General features: G+C 38.5%; 4 protein-coding genes across 4 annotated transcripts; all 4 read left to right on the top strand.

The window, feature by feature from the left end:
* The first annotated feature begins 102 nt into the window (after window positions 1-102).
* On the top strand, window positions 103-1851 carry LOC104788665 (protein ANTAGONIST OF LIKE HETEROCHROMATIN PROTEIN 1). Its single transcript, XM_010514435.3, has 2 exons — window positions 103-522; window positions 647-1851. The coding sequence occupies exons 1-2, from the start codon at window positions 363-365 to the stop codon at window positions 1681-1683; spliced, it is 1197 nt and encodes a 398-aa protein (XP_010512737.2). The 5' UTR covers window positions 103-362; the 3' UTR covers window positions 1684-1851.
* A 215-nt stretch (window positions 1852-2066) lies between these two features.
* LOC104788664 (serine/threonine-protein kinase 52) lies at window positions 2067-4981 on the top strand. Its single transcript, XM_010514434.3, has 6 exons — window positions 2067-3382; window positions 3457-3578; window positions 3664-3878; window positions 4016-4190; window positions 4294-4428; window positions 4547-4981. Exons 1-6 carry the CDS (start codon window positions 3061-3063, stop codon window positions 4751-4753), a joined length of 1176 nt encoding a protein of 391 aa, XP_010512736.1. The 5' UTR covers window positions 2067-3060; the 3' UTR covers window positions 4754-4981.
* A 182-nt stretch (window positions 4982-5163) lies between these two features.
* LOC104788663 (homocysteine S-methyltransferase 2) lies at window positions 5164-7363 on the top strand. Its single transcript, XM_010514433.3, has 7 exons — window positions 5164-5481; window positions 5809-5865; window positions 6017-6237; window positions 6320-6449; window positions 6591-6794; window positions 6875-6946; window positions 7058-7363. Exons 1-7 carry the CDS (start codon window positions 5302-5304, stop codon window positions 7205-7207), a joined length of 1014 nt encoding a protein of 337 aa, XP_010512735.1. The 5' UTR covers window positions 5164-5301; the 3' UTR covers window positions 7208-7363.
* A 3195-nt stretch (window positions 7364-10558) lies between these two features.
* On the top strand, window positions 10559-14378 carry LOC104788661 (type I inositol polyphosphate 5-phosphatase 4-like). The gene is made up of 11 exons (XM_010514432.3): window positions 10559-11173; window positions 11270-11360; window positions 11571-11645; window positions 11757-11859; window positions 11952-12056; window positions 12167-12758; window positions 12836-13035; window positions 13134-13242; window positions 13349-13497; window positions 13594-13898; window positions 13984-14378. The coding sequence occupies exons 1-10, from the start codon at window positions 11144-11146 to the stop codon at window positions 13808-13810; spliced, it is 1671 nt and encodes a 556-aa protein (XP_010512734.2). The 5' UTR covers window positions 10559-11143; the 3' UTR covers window positions 13811-13898; window positions 13984-14378.
* The last annotated feature ends 599 nt before the right edge of the window (window positions 14379-14977 follow it).

Raw genomic sequence — 14977 nt, 5'->3', positions numbered from 1 at the left:
CTTTTAATACTCATTTACTCATACTTTTTTTACCTTTGTCATTCAACTGCATATCTATTTTTAATTGTTTATTATAAAAGTAAAAACATTAGTTAGATATTTGATTTCAAAAATAAAATTGCATTAAATACACTAAAAAATCATCCTTTGTGATAAAAGAACAAATCCTAGAACATCAACTTTTTATTTTATGATACAATCATACAGAGGGAGTAAATAAAGAATCGACCTGGGCCCTAAGCGATGATATTGGAAAGCCCACTTAGAGAAGTCCAGCAAGCAAGCAAGCGCTATCGACGTTTAATTCCCAATTTTACCCACTGGAGCCAGCGCCACCCACCTCCTGGGTTTGTTTCTCTCCGATGGCTCCTCCGGCGGTGAAAAAGAAGAAGAAGAAGAAGCAGCAGCCTTCTTCTTTGGATAAGAAGAAGAATAAGAAAATGAAAGCAGTTCCTGTGGATCCGGAGGCTATCGACTGCGACTGGTGGGATACTTTCTGGCACCGTAACTCTTCTCTCTCAGGTTTTTCAGATCTTCTCTTCTCTTCTCTGAGGATTTCATTAGTTCAGTTAGATTTTGATAGATTCTCTCTCTGTCAACAGCTTGGACATTAGATGATTTTAGCTTATAGATTCTTTTTTGCCAGTCCCTATAGATGAAGATGATGCGTTCAAGCACTTCTTCAGGGCTTCCAAGACCACCTTTAGCTACATTTGCTCGCTCGTCAGGGAGGATCTCATCTCTAGACCTCCCTCTGGACTCATCAACATCGAGGGTAGGCTTCTTAGCGTTGAGAAACAAGTCGCCATTGCTCTTAGACGCTTAGCCTCTGGTGATTCTCAGGTCTCCGTCGGTGCTTCCTTTGGTGTTGGCCAGTCCACTGTTTCCCAGGTTACTTGGAGATTCATCGAGTCTCTTGAGGAACGCGCCAAGCATCATCTCCGTTGGCCTGATTCCGATAGGATCGAAGAGATCAAGTCCAAGTTCGAGGATATGTACGGTCTCCCCAATTGCTGCGGAGCCATTGACACTACTCACATCATCATGACTCTCCCTGCTGTGCAAGCCTCGGATGACTGGTGTGACCTCGAGAAGAACTACAGCATGTTCTTGCAAGGTGTCTTTGATCACGAGATGCGATTTCTCAACATGGTTACCGGCTGGCCAGGGGGCATGACCGTCTCCAAGCTTCTCAAGTTCTCTGGTTTCTTCAAACTCTGTGAATCCGGTCAGATTCTAGACGGGAATGCCAAAACTCTTTGTGAAGGAGGATCCCAAGTCAGAGAATATGTTGTTGGAGGGATCAGTTACCCGCTGCTTCCTTGGCTTATAACTCCTCACGACGACTCCGATCATCCCTCCTCTGATCCCATGATGGCCTTCAACGACAGGCATGAGAAGGTGAGGTCAGTCGCAGCTACGGCATTTGCACACCTCAAAGGAAGCTGGAGGATTCTGAGCAAGGTTATGTGGAGGCCAGACAGAAGGAAACTGCCTAGTATAATACTGGTGTGTTGTTTGCTGCATAACATCATTATCGACTGTGGGGATTATTTGCAAGAGGATATTCCTTTATCTGGTCATCACGACGCAGGTTATGCAGACCGCTTATGCAAGTGCAAGCAGACTGACCCGCTTGGTAGTGAGCTCAGAGGATATCTCACTGAGTATTTGCTGAGGTGAGGATCCCAACCTTCAATATATACCAGATTAGACCCTCCATGTATAATCGACTGATCCTCTCAAGTGTGTGGTTTATTAAACTAGTCTCTGTTGTTGAGAGGAGTTGATAATTAATTTCCCAATGTAAATACTGTAATGTTGTTTTATTATGAGTTGGTGTTTTGAGTTGTTGGGGTGCCATCAATTATATTAGCTATATTTGTCTGACTGCGTTGAAAAAGTTTTGTGATTCAGAAATTCAACAAAAGAAAAGAAGAAAAGGGTATATGCTGGTGGATGCGTCTCGGGTTTTGGTTATTTGTGCTCACAAGTAACGACGGACGAAGATTCCCAACATATTCACATGACAAACTATATAATCTATAACAATTACGTAATCTAATACGAATAAAATCATATATCTATATAAATAAATACCAGTAATCTTGGAGAGAGTCGTGATGCGGATGCGGTCAAGTTATGAATGAAAGTGGACCTTTCTTGGTTTCGATAGATTGCGTCACGAACCAAAAAAAGAGTTGTTCATTTCTCAATGTATAAAAATGATCGGAAGTTCTAATGTAAATTTACAAGAAATATGAAATTTTGTAACTTGTCATGTTTATGTTTACAAAGAGACATATATCGAAAATGAATATATAGAGCGTAACTTAATAATTTGGTAACAAGGAAGGAAAGGAAGTATCCTGATAACAGACCAGTTGCACTGCTGCGCCAATAAGACGGGGAAAGAAAACGCGATTCAACGGCGAAAGACAGACGGGAACAAAACTATACTACTCAGTAGTAACGTTGTTTCGTTTGTGCCTTTTCAGAGAGTTTATTGTTTTTAATAATAAATAAATAAAAGTGGAAAAGGGCATAAAAAGATTGGGAGAATTTGGCCGGTGAAACTGTCAAAAAGACGTATACGGACGGAGAAGATTTGGTCTCTCTCGCTCACCCAAAACACTCCACCGATCGGATCCTAATGAGTTAGTTTGTGGAGGAGACCACCAAGGCACCAAACTCTTTCAATCAATATAACTTACTTGCGTTGGCTTCTTTCTTTCTTCTTCTAATTCTTTTCTTTGTCTTCTTTTGTCTCTCGGTGATTTCTTTTTTCCCTGTTGCTTGCTGTTGTTGTTGTCCCCTTTCTCTCTCTCTCTGTCTCTCCACCACATGTTTTTTTGGAATTTCTCCCAAACCCTAGAGAGAGCCTAGCTTTTTTGTCTTCAACTCACTGATTGAATTTGAACGAACAGCTTTAATATAATTTCCTCCTCCTCCCTTATTCTGATTCTTTTTGGATCGCTCCTTGAGTTTGTTTTTGTATAATTATTCTTATTGGTTGGTGGGTCTTCTTCTTCTTCTTCTTCTTCTTCAAGCTCCCTAGCAATGGCCTCTGGGGGCGGTGAGGCGGATAAATCTGTGGATCCCAAATTAGGCGGCGTTGGGAGCAGAAGCGCCGGGGAAGAACGATACTTCAGGGCGGATACTCTTGACTTCACTAAATGGGATTTGCATATGGGTCAAAGCTCTACTAGCACCGCCGTCACCACCAACACCAGAACTCCTCCTCCTCCTCATCCTACTCCTCCGGCGGCGGCTATGCAGGAATGGGAGATTGACCTCTCCAAACTCGATATGAAGCACGTCCTCGCTCACGGCACCTATGGCACTGTCTACCGCGGTGTCTACGCCGGCCAAGATGTCGCAGGTCTTGTTCCTTCCTTATATTCTTTCTTTAGGATTCCCTCCCAATCTGATTTTTATTGACTTTGATGATTGCAGTCAAAGTGTTGGATTGGGGTGAAGATGGTTACGCAACTGCAGCTGAAACCAATACTCTGCGTGCTTCCTTTGAGCAAGAGGTCGCCGTCTGGCAGAAGCTCGATCATCCCAACGTCACAAAGGTATTACCTTTACAAAGCCACAACCAACCCTTTGACTACATGTTTGGTTTTTTTAACAAATTCTCTCTCTCTCTCACACACACAGTTTATTGGAGCATCCATGGGAACCTCTGATCTGAAGATCCCCCCTCCTGGTGATTCTGGCGGACGTGGTAACGGTGGTGCTCATCCTGCGCGGGCCTGTTGTGTTGTCGTTGAATATGTTGCCGGAGGCACCCTTAAGAAGTTCCTCATCAAGAAATATCGGTCTAAACTACCTATCAAGGATGTCATTCAGCTCGCTTTGGATCTCGCTAGAGGGTATAATCTCTCCTCTTTTGCTTTTTCTTAATGTTTTAACGCCTCATTTGTGCATTCTTTCTGAAACTATTCACACGAGAAAGATGCATCCTTTTATCAGCAAAACTCTTGCTTCCTTGTTGTTGTTGTTGTCTCAGGATGAGTTACCTCCACTCCAAGGCGATTGTACATCGGGACGTGAAGACAGAGAACATGCTGTTACAACCTAACAAGACGCTCAAGATTGCTGATTTTGGGGTTGCTAGAGTCGAAGCTCAGAACCCTCAAGACATGACCGGTGAGACTGGAACACTTGGATACATGGCACCAGAGGTATGTTGTATGTTTGCCCTATATATAGAGCCAAAATCCTATTGTGTGGTTTTCTCATGGGGAAAAACTAAGAGGTTAACTTCTTCTGGTTTCTGGTGCATAGGTTCTTGAAGGAAGGGCTTACAACAGGAAATGCGATGTGTATAGCTTCGGTGTATGCCTCTGGGAAATATACTGCTGCGACATGCCCTACGCTGACTGTAGTTTTGCTGAGATCTCTCACGCCGTCGTTCATAGGGTTAGTAGTTCCTCTCTCTACGCTGATGTACTGTATATGTTAAAAAAGCTATGATCAGGAAATATAATCGCCTCACTCACTGTTTGTTTTTGTTTGGTTGGGTGTATGTTGCTCTTAGAATCTGAGACCAGAGATTCCGAAATGCTGCCCAAGTTCGGTGGCAAATATAATGAAGAGATGCTGGGACCCGAATCCAGACAGGCGTCCGGAGATGGAGGAGGTGGTGAAACTGCTGGAAGCCGTAGACACAAGCAAAGGAGGTGGAATGATAGCTCCAGACCAGTTTCAGGGGTGCCTCTGTTTCTTCAAACCTCGTGGCCCCTGATTCCTTCCTTTGTCTAATATTCTTCTTGAGACAGCTGCGTGATTCTTTGGATTTTGTAACTTTTGAGACTTGGAAGTTGGAACTAGTGTGGGTCTTTTTTGGTTGTCACAAGAATCTCTCTTTGTTTTTGTTCTGCTCTCCATGTAATTTATTTACTATATACTATACTACTACACAAGAGTCATCGTGTAAATCGAAAAAGATTGAATTTTTTTTTTTTTTCTGTTTTATGGGGTTGTCATCTCTCCCTCTCTGCAGGTCGTTGATTTAGAATGTCATACTATGTAAATTGGGTAAAGCGATTTGATAAAGAGAAACAACTAAAACTTAACACTGGAGAAGATTAACATTGAAAAAGGTCTAATACTACATACAAAACAAATACGTTGTAGAAAGAAAGAAACAAACAAACAAACATAACTATATATATTTTGGTAGGTAAGTGTAGATTTGTTCACTTACTTTTGTTTGTTTGTTTACTAAAGAGTTTTGCCGTTTCTCTCGTATCACACACAAACAGTGGTAGGTGGCGAAAACTCAAGGGGAAGATGATGACCGGAAGCACGAAGGCGTCTTTTAGCTCGATGAAAGAGTTTCTGAAGGAGACGGGCGGGTATGCGGTAATAGACGGCGGGCTTGCGACGGAGTTCGAGAGACATGGAGCAGATCTCAACGATCCTCTCTGGAGCGCCAAATGCCTTGTCACTTCTCCTCACCTCATTCACACCGTATAATCTCTTTCCCCCTCGGTTAAATCTAAAATCGAACCAAAAGCTTTGTGCTTTTCGCTTTGTGTGTGTGAATAATGGATAATCAAATCCCTTAGATTTAGATGATTGAGGAATGAAGTAAAGCATTCTCATTTCCATTAACGGTGAATATCAAGCACATATAGAATCCCACTGTTGTTTCAAAGCTGTCAACTTGTGTGAATCCTTAAACCCTTTTGGTAGTTCATAGTTCTCCATTGTCTGGGTTTTGGTTTACAGTTTTATTAGATATGAATAGTTTATATAGCTTCCTTAGCTGCTTTTGTATTTCTTGATGGTGAGCAGGTGCATCTCGATTACCTTGAAGCTGGTGCTGATATCATCGCCAGCTCTTCTTATCAGGTTCTTCTTTCTCCTCATCATCATCTTTCTTTGTTTATATCCATCTCCTTCCTGGACAGTAAAACAAACTTTGTGGATTGATCGTAAGAAAATCTTTCTTTGTTCTTCTTTCTCGACACTAAAACAGACTTTGTTGGATTGATCGTAACAGGCCACGATTCAGGGGTTTCAAGCAAAGGGCTTTTCTAGTGAGGAAAGTGAATCTTTGCTTAGAAAGAGTGTAGAAATAGCTTGTCAAGCTCGGAACACTTACTACGACAAATGCGGAACTAGCTCCTCCATCGATGATATCATTCTTATAAAGCGGCCTATACTAGTTGCAGCATCAGTAGGTAGCTACGGTGCTTACTTGGCTGATGGTTCTGAATACAGGTTATACTTGAGATTTGACTTTTGCTCTCTGTGGGTTCCATTTATAAACTACCTTTGTAACTGTTGGTGGTTGTGTTATCAGTGGAATCTATGGTGATTCCATCACGCTTGAAAAACTCAAGGACTTTCACCGCAGACGAGTCCAAGTTCTGGCGGAATCTGGTGCTGATCTAATAGCATTTGAGACCATTCCAAACAAGATAGAGGCTCAGGTACACACTGATACTGATGGTTCCTCAGCATCATGACATGTTTGATCTTTTTCATATCCCATTATATATTATTGATGCTGTTTAGCTTCTGCTGGGTGTTTTATTTAAGTTTTGGTTTTGTTTATTGTGATATGCTGCAAGGCATTTGCTGAGCTGTTAGAGGAGGGAGATGTGAAGATTCCTGGGTGGTTCTCATTCAACTCAAAGGATGGCGTGAACGTGGTTAGCGGGGATTCCATCAAGGAGTGTATCGCCATAGCTGAATCTTGTGACAAAGTAGTGGCGGTTGGAATCAACTGCACCCCTCCAAGATTCATCGAGGGCCTAGTTAATGAGATTGGAAAGGTGCGGCCTTGGATCCACACTCATTAAAAGGTTTGTATTTGTATTTGTAGAGACACTAAAAGGTTTGCATAAACGTGTAGGTGACAAGCAAGCCCATACTAGTGTACCCAAACAGCGGAGAGAGCTATGATGCTGAAAAGAAGGAGTGGGTGGTAAGTCATATATATCTATTCTATTTGTCTTGATAGGAAACGAGCAAAATGCAGATAACAAACAAACACACACACACAGATCTGTTCTGAGTTGCTTAAAAACTGTTGCAGGAAAACACAGGAGTTGGGGATGAAGACTTTGTATCATACGTGGAGAAATGGATGGATGCAGGAGTGTCTCTTCTGGGAGGTTGCTGCCGCACAACACCAACCACAATCAGAGCCATCCACAAGAGACTCGTCAACCGCAGATCTCATTAGCACGATCAACTTCACTTATGAATCTCTGGAATTTTGTACCAAACGGTTGTTTTCCCTTATAGGCAAAAACATAAAACAAAAACCAAAAAAATACTGTAGCCTGTTGGTGCGTGCTCCTCTTACTAATCTCTCATTTTGGCTTGCAGAAAACAAAAATACTTAGCCTAATGAGAATTACTGGCCTGATGAAGGGACCAATTCTCATAAATCATTAGAAACTTCAATAACTTTTGTTTTTTTTATGTATCCGATTTTGAGATTTATCTCTTTTGTTTGCAGAAACTCTTAAAAAAAGCTAGTTTTTATCTTCGCTAAGTTGATGACTTTAATCCTTCATAAGAATTTTTATGTTTACGCACACCATTGTTGTTGTTATTGACTTATTGGTGTGGTCACAAATCACAACTCTCGGGACTTCTCAATGGCTTTGATCGAATAGAGTAGAGGAGGTAGCAATTTAAGGCTTTTAAATGTTAAAAAGATAGAGATGTATACACTGCACTATATACTGTTTCATCATTTTGTTCATATGTGAGAGAGAGAGATGTCAATGCTCTCGGGTTTCAGGGAGCGTTGGACTTGTAGTTGTATCGTATTCGTACGGCTGGGGAATTATGAGATTTGATGAATAAGACCACACATTTATTTTTGATGTGTGATCGGCTTTTCTGAATTTAGACTACCAGATAAACAATGCAGAAAGAGATGAAAACAGTAACATCATATCCTTTTTTAACTTTTTACCCCTAAACCCTAGCTAATAATCTCCATGTTCATGAAAGTGATGTTTTACCCACACACCCAAAGGACTTCAAAATTTCTTTCTTTCAATTCAAAGTTAAAAACTTTCACATCGCCCCATCCTTCCTTCCAACTTTCCCCTTCGATAAAAAACCTCAAAACGTGTTACTTCGTCGCATCTATCAACATTTGTTTCTTTTGCATGTGTGACATAATATGTACTTGGAGAATTTGTTTCTACCTTTAGATAAATTAGCATAATGATGAATTTATAAATAAAAAAAAAGAGAGAAAGTTTCCAGCAAAAAAGATCGTAGATAATAATTAATACTAGTATAAATAACTATTAATTCGTCTACTCATTTGAGATAAATTATAATAATCCAAAAACAGGCTTACCAAATAATTCTTAATAGTATTGTTCTAGCTAGCTAAGGTGTTATCATGAATCTTTTATAATACCCAACATGTGCCGAATATTAGACAAAGTCGCCTTCATTAACAAAATTTATTATTAATACTAGTATTATTCAATAGTATTAGACTATTGTATTGTTTTATTAGTACAAATATAATTCACAACAGAGAGAAAGAGAGAGAGACGAACAAAACAGCAACAACCTTGAAAGTTAATTTTCTCTCAGTTTAATAAATACGAGTTCGTATATTTCCGGTATCTTTTAATTGCAATGTTCGAATTCTTTATTGTTGGGTGTACTTGTGTGTAGTTGACGTGTCAGAATAAACAATAGTATTACCATTAAGTATTTTAACTCTTTAACTAATCAGTACGTTTCTCTCTAATCAGAGAGGACTCATAGGCATTTAAGAAAAGAAAGCGTAATTATATACTAAGTACTTGTTACAACTGGCACAGGGTTTCGTAGAGGCAGATAAAGTTATTGAGCCTTAATTTTTTTGTAGTATATTTTTAAATTTTTAAAAGAAAAAGAAATGGATGTTGAACTGTACAAATGTGTGTATATATATATGCTACATTTTGAAAGAATAATTAAAAAGTGAAGATAAAAAAATTATGCTAATTACTAAACCTAAGTATTGGTCTCTGAACAAACAGACACGGTCTCCCACATGCAGCATGTGTCATTTTAACTTTACCTTACAAAAAAATTCACCAAACAAGGTCTTAAAAGTGAAAACTCGATTTTATAATCACAGAAATTTTAGATAAAGCAAAAAAGCCGAGAGCATTGGTTGGTCTCCCTAAGTTAACCCTACAAGATCCTATCTTTTTATGTTTAGAAAAAAAGTTAGCTCATAGATTAATGTATAGCATTTTAATAGTATAACTTTGTGTCTTGCGTTTAAACAAATATTTGTCGATGAGTCGAGAGTCTACACAAACTGTAAGGCACGGTAAATTTTTTAACCGATCTTATTATGTTCGTTCGTATAATTGTATTGTATGTCACTCATAGGCTATATATATGTAACATGACATTATTGTTGTAATCTTGCAATAGCTAAGCGGGGTATTATACGTTTGAATGAGATGATGGTCCCTTAGACATCAGTCTAGATTATTGGGTCGTCAAAAGAAACCCCTCCTCTTTTCCACACAACAAAACTCAAATTTATAAAGTAAAATCTCACATTTTACTAAAAAGTGCCTTGCAAATAAAATTTGGTAAACGTGTTTAATTCCTTATTTTCAATGATAACACAAAAAGAAAACAAAATGTATATGAACCAAAAAAAAAAATAGTATACTATTATGTATATAAAGTGACATATATATGTACTGATGTTGTTGTTGTCTCCCGAAACCTCAAAACTTCACCCTTTAAACATGCAACCTTAGCTCACCAATCGATTTGCTTTTACTAAATAACTAATAAACTAAATAGATCTTGGCGACATATTCCCAAGAATTGAGAGATATCGTTTTTGTTTGTTGCGTTTGTTCGAATTGCCAAATCCGGGGGATTTGTATTTTGCCCATATGCAAATATAGAATGGAATAAATGAAAAGTGTCCATTTTCTTTTAATATCATGGATGGCTTTATATGATGGTTACTGTTTGATACCATATATGATGTATACTTGATTTGTGAATTTCTATAAACGTGTAAAACATATATTCTTGATTATGATTTCACAATCTACAAAGAGTAAATGCTGGAAGAATTACAAAAATAAAAGACTAGTAAAAAAAGTTGTAAAATATTGAACATTAGAAAAGAAAAGGAAACGTAGTAAATAATTGGAATTGGAGGCAGTAGTAGTGTCAGTAAACTAGTGAATAACCAAAAAATCAGAGCTTGGAGGAGGATATATACTACTATATACCAAAATTAGTATTACCATAATTAGATAAAAGTAAACATATATTTATGGGAATTATTAAATTAATAATATACGTCAAAATCAATGAAAACAAAAAAAAAAAGTTCTGAGGGGGGAAACTGCAATAACTATGGACTGCAAACAAGCAAATTTATTTTAGTAAAAACATATAAATAAACTAATTGAGAAAGTGACGACCGGGCGGGTGGGTTAAAAAAACGGGTACAAATCGGATTTTATTATTTATTTTATTTTAAAAACGGGTCGGACCCACAATTTTTATAGTACTAAAAGATGCAGAAGAAAGAAAGAAAGAAAGAAAGAAAGAGAGAAGAAGAAGAAGGTCTGGAGAGAGAGAGAGAGAGAGTCTATCGTATGGCAGTTTCATGATCCGTTCCTTTGTTCATTAAAGACACACACAAACACAGAGAGAGAGAGAGAGAGAAAATACATTTCTTCAGAAAACAAGAAGAAGAAGAGGAAAAACCGGGTTGTACCCGAATACCCATCTCTCTCTCCATCCGGATTCCAAAGTTGTTGTCGTTCTCTTGCCTCCCCTCTTCCCTTCTCTTCTTGTTCTTGGATTTGGCATCAAAGAGAGAGTGAGAGATAACTAAACAGCAAACCAACAACCTCTCTCTCTCTCTCTCTCTCTTTCTTTCCCTGAAACAAGGCTACCTTGTTTCTGCCCTTGCTAGGATTTGCAACACTTAGATTAGAGATTAGATTCCCTAATCTATCTCCTCTGTTTTTATATAACAAAGTGGTCTCTCACATTGACCTCTTTGTATTCTCATATAATTCGTCACCCATATATATATTCAGTTTTAGTTTCTGAATCAGAAGAGATCTATCCATCTCTCTCTGTTGTATGAAGCTGAAGAACAATGGGTGATGGTCGCCTCAAGAAAACCAAGGTTTCTTTTTTTTTTTTTCTCTCTCAGTTGACTATGTGTTAATTCTTCTTCTTCTTCTCTCTAAAATTGACTACTATATGTTGTTAATTTATGCAGCTTTCATGGCCGAAAACATTAGTCAAGAAATGGCTTAACATCAAGAGCAAATTAGAAGACTTTCACGCTGACGACTTGTTCGACAGAGGAGGTAAACAACAACAACAATAGTATATTTACTATTACTCTTTATGTTTTTAAAAAATTAATACTAGTAAAAAGTTTTTGTTAACAGTAAGTAAGTAAATACTAGTGTGTCTTTTTCTTGTCTAGGAATGTGAGAATCAGAGAACACACACAGCTTTATAACTCATCTTTTTATTATATATATATAAAGGAATACCTTTTTTATGTTTTGCAGGTGAAGGTGGAGATAGGAGGAACAATGTCATTGAAAGAGAGGAAGCATGCTCTGTCAACAAAAGCACCAAACCTGGTCTGTCACTATTCTGAATTTATCCCCCCTCCCACTCATAACAAACCAAACTAAACCAATGCCCCTTTTTTAAATAAAAAAAATGGTTTATTAAAGAAATTGGTTTTGCAGAAACGACTCCTCCAAGCAAAAGGCATAGCGGAAGAGCCAGACGACGAAACAAACCCGAATTCGATCCAAACCCACCACTTCCACTTGATAATCATCTTCTTAGGTTTCTTTCTTTCTTTGTTTATTTGTTACTTGTTATTTTTTTTTACTATTTTTTTTGGAAATCTATAACATATTTTTATATATTAAAAAAAGGGTATTTACTGCTACATGGAATGTCGCCGGAAAATCTCCGCCGAGTAATTTAAATCTGGAGGATTGGCTTCACACTTCTCCTCCTTCCGACATTTACGTTCTTGGGTACCAATTATGTCTTATCAACTTCTACTATATATATATATATATATATATATCTCTACTCCATCATCAATCTCTCTGATTTTAGTTTTTTTTTTTTTTTTTTTAAACAGCTTCCAAGAGATAGTTCCTTTGAACGCAGGCAACGTGTTAGGCACTGAGGACAATGCCCCCGCCAAGAAATGGGTCTCTCTCATCAGACGCACCTTAAACACTCTCCCCCTCGGTACCTGCCCTACTCCTTCCCCTGTTCCCCACCCTGTCGCCGAGCTCGACTCTGACTTCGAAGGTGCTGCTAACTCCTCCTCCCTCTACCATCGCACCAGGAGCCTTAGGATGGACACGTCTTCTGCTTCATCCCTGCACCTTGACTGCCGTAGGTTCAGCGTCTGTGACCGTTTCATGCCTGATGACGATTTCTACGACCAGAGCTTCAGGTATTGCTCCTCTGACGACGACGACGACTACGAGCCAAATTCTCCTTCTCATCATTATCACTACTATTCCCCTGTCTCGAGGACTGGATCCTTTGTGGCAGACGACAGAGACAAGGGAAGAGACAAGTCTAAGTATTGTTTAGTCGCCAGTAAGCAGATGGTTGGGATCTTCTTGACCGTTTGGGTCAAGAGTGATCTAAGGGACAGTGTCAAGAACCTCAAAGTGTCTTGTGTTGGCAGAGGCTTGATGGGTTATCTTGGAAACAAGGTACTTTTCCAGATTCCTTGAGTTTGAATCCTTCAGCTTCTCTAAAATAAAAAGTTTGGATCTTTTTCAATGTGCAGGGCTCGATTTCGATAAGCATGTCCGTTCACCAGACGAGCTTCTGCTTTGTCTGCAGCCACTTGACATCTGGTCAGAAAGAAGGCGACGAGCTGAGAAGAAACTCTGATGTTTTGGAGATTCTAAGGAAAACCAGATTCCCTAGAGTGAACAACGCAGGCGACGACAAGTCTGAAGAACCCCAGACGATTTTAGAACACGAGTGAGTTATCATCAATGCTCCTTCCTCTTCACTTGTTTGATTCTTGCTATCAACTCAACAAAAAAAACTTACTTTGTTTTGTGTGTGTGTGTTTACAGTCGGGTAATCTGGCTTGGAGACCTGAACTACCGTATAGCTCTTTCTTACCGGTCTGCAAAAGCCCTTGTCGAGATGAGAAATTGGAGAGCCTTGCTTGAGAAAGACCAGGTAAGTTAGTTAGTTGTACATTTCAGGCAACCTTTCAAAAATCCCAAGAAGTTCGACCAATTATTGTTATTTTTATCTAAGAGTGTCAGTTTCGTTGTTGTTACAGCTACGGATAGAACAACGAAAAGGTTGTGTATTTGAAGGCTGGAATGAAGGGACTATCTATTTTCCACCAACTTACAAATACTCTAACAATTCAGATATATACGCGGGAGATGATCGGCTTCCCAAGGCCAAGAGACGGACTCCAGCATGGTAAGTACTTGTTTCTCTCTAGTCCTCAGCAGCATGGAAACTTGATGGCATATATAAATACTGATGATAGTTTGATTTATCTTAAACTGAATGAAGGTGTGATCGCATACTATGGTACGGGAGTGGTCTTCATCAGCTGTCATATGTTCGAGGGGAATCAAGATTCTCGGATCACAGACCAGTCTACAGTTTGTTCTCTGTAGAGATTGAGTCGGTATGTAGAAACCATATAAAGAAAAGCTCCAGTTACACCAGCTCTAGGATCGAAGTTGAGGAACTTCTTCCTCAGCCGTATGGATATAACCCGTACTGATTCATCATCATCGGTCCTAAATCTGGTTGAAGACAAATCCCCGAAGGAGGTCTCAATATTTCTAAAGCCTGAACCAAAACAAAAAATGGTTGGTAAATAAATCTTTGATGATTATGGAATATGTTAAGTTGTGTGTTTCTAATAATATCATCTGGTCTTGTGGGATTTTTCAGTAGTCGGAGGTTTGTGGTGGACTTTGACATGCAGAGAGTCATGAAAAAAAAGGCAGATCTTCTTGGTCAAGATCTCTGTTTCTCGGGTTAGAACAGGACAAGATTCGAGTGCAAAGGAATAAGAGTAGTAATAAGGTCTATAGATATTCAGCAGATCAAATACATATATATATATCTTTAGGATTATAGAGAATTGACCAGTTATTAGCTTCTATTCAGACCACTAGTTTCTTTCTTCTCTAGATAGACGGACACACTAGTGTAGGATTCGTCAAACTTGTGCATAATGAATGAATTATATATGTGTATGCTTGGGGATGTAAATTGTAAAATGGATTCTTTGTAAGGACCAATGGGTTTAAGATGATTGGAAAGTGCAGATTAGTTTATTATCAGTTTCATGTCCTAATAAGATTTTATCATCCTGCCCATACATACACACACCTATAAATTGGAACTTGAAAGTGAGAATTCGAAAAAAAGAGAAGTCAAACTCAGAAGTACTAATTTTCGTTTGTACTTGTTGGACTCTACAAAGTGGCTTTTTTTCTTTCCCCAAGTTTGAAAGATAAGTTAACTAATGTTATTTTCTTGTCACAAGAGTTGTCTGTATATACTAAACTTACAAAATGATTATGTAAAATATAAAAAAAAAAAAAAAAAACTTAAGAAAAATGATTTAAACATCAGATTCTCTAAAACAAAACACCAACAAAACATAAAGAATTTCTCCTAAATTATTTAGGCAAGAAAATGACAAATAAATGAATATATATATTCTTCTGTCAACAATAATATATCATATCTAATGTAGTATATATTTCCGTGCATTCCAATGTCCCTTTAATGAAAAATAAAAAAAGGTCTTGTTGTATCTAACAACAACGCGTCTGGTAAAAGCGAGTGAAGTAAACGCAATTATATGATTGGGAGCTCTTTTACTCTCTCTCTCTCTCTCTCTCTCTTGGATTTGTTGGGCCTTTTAAAAGTTTAC

Source organism: Camelina sativa, chromosome 5 (assembly GCF_030686135.1).
Source record: "Camelina sativa cultivar CO46 ecotype springtype chromosome 5, ASM3068613v1".
Taxonomy (NCBI): domain Eukaryota; kingdom Viridiplantae; phylum Streptophyta; class Magnoliopsida; order Brassicales; family Brassicaceae; genus Camelina; species Camelina sativa.
This window is presented reverse-complemented; position numbering and strand designations above follow the sequence as displayed.

Excerpts from the sequence above, each read along its gene's own strand:
- LOC104788663 (XM_010514433.3), top strand. The coding sequence starts at position 5,302 with ATGATGACCGGAAGCACGAAGGCGTCTTTTAGCTCGATGAAAGAGTTT. Across the intron at positions 6,450-6,590 it reads CAAACAAGATAGAGGCTCAG|GCATTTGCTGAGCTGTTAGA; the intron begins GTACACACTGAT and ends ATATGCTGCAAG. Across the intron at positions 6,947-7,057 it reads CTGAAAAGAAGGAGTGGGTG|GAAAACACAGGAGTTGGGGA; the intron begins GTAAGTCATATA and ends AAACTGTTGCAG.
- LOC104788665 (XM_010514435.3), top strand. The coding sequence starts at position 363 with ATGGCTCCTCCGGCGGTGAAAAAGAAGAAGAAGAAGAAGCAGCAGCCT. Across the intron at positions 523-646 it reads CCGTAACTCTTCTCTCTCAG|TCCCTATAGATGAAGATGAT; the intron begins GTTTTTCAGATC and ends CTTTTTTGCCAG.
- LOC104788664 (XM_010514434.3), top strand. The coding sequence starts at position 3,061 with ATGGCCTCTGGGGGCGGTGAGGCGGATAAATCTGTGGATCCCAAATTA. Across the intron at positions 3,383-3,456 it reads CGCCGGCCAAGATGTCGCAG|TCAAAGTGTTGGATTGGGGT; the intron begins GTCTTGTTCCTT and ends TGATGATTGCAG. Across the intron at positions 3,579-3,663 it reads ATCATCCCAACGTCACAAAG|TTTATTGGAGCATCCATGGG; the intron begins GTATTACCTTTA and ends TCACACACACAG.
- LOC104788661 (XM_010514432.3), top strand. The coding sequence starts at position 11,144 with ATGGGTGATGGTCGCCTCAAGAAAACCAAG. Across the intron at positions 11,646-11,756 it reads CAACAAAAGCACCAAACCTG|AAACGACTCCTCCAAGCAAA; the intron begins GTCTGTCACTAT and ends TTGGTTTTGCAG. Across the intron at positions 13,036-13,133 it reads CAGACGATTTTAGAACACGA|TCGGGTAATCTGGCTTGGAG; the intron begins GTGAGTTATCAT and ends GTGTGTTTACAG.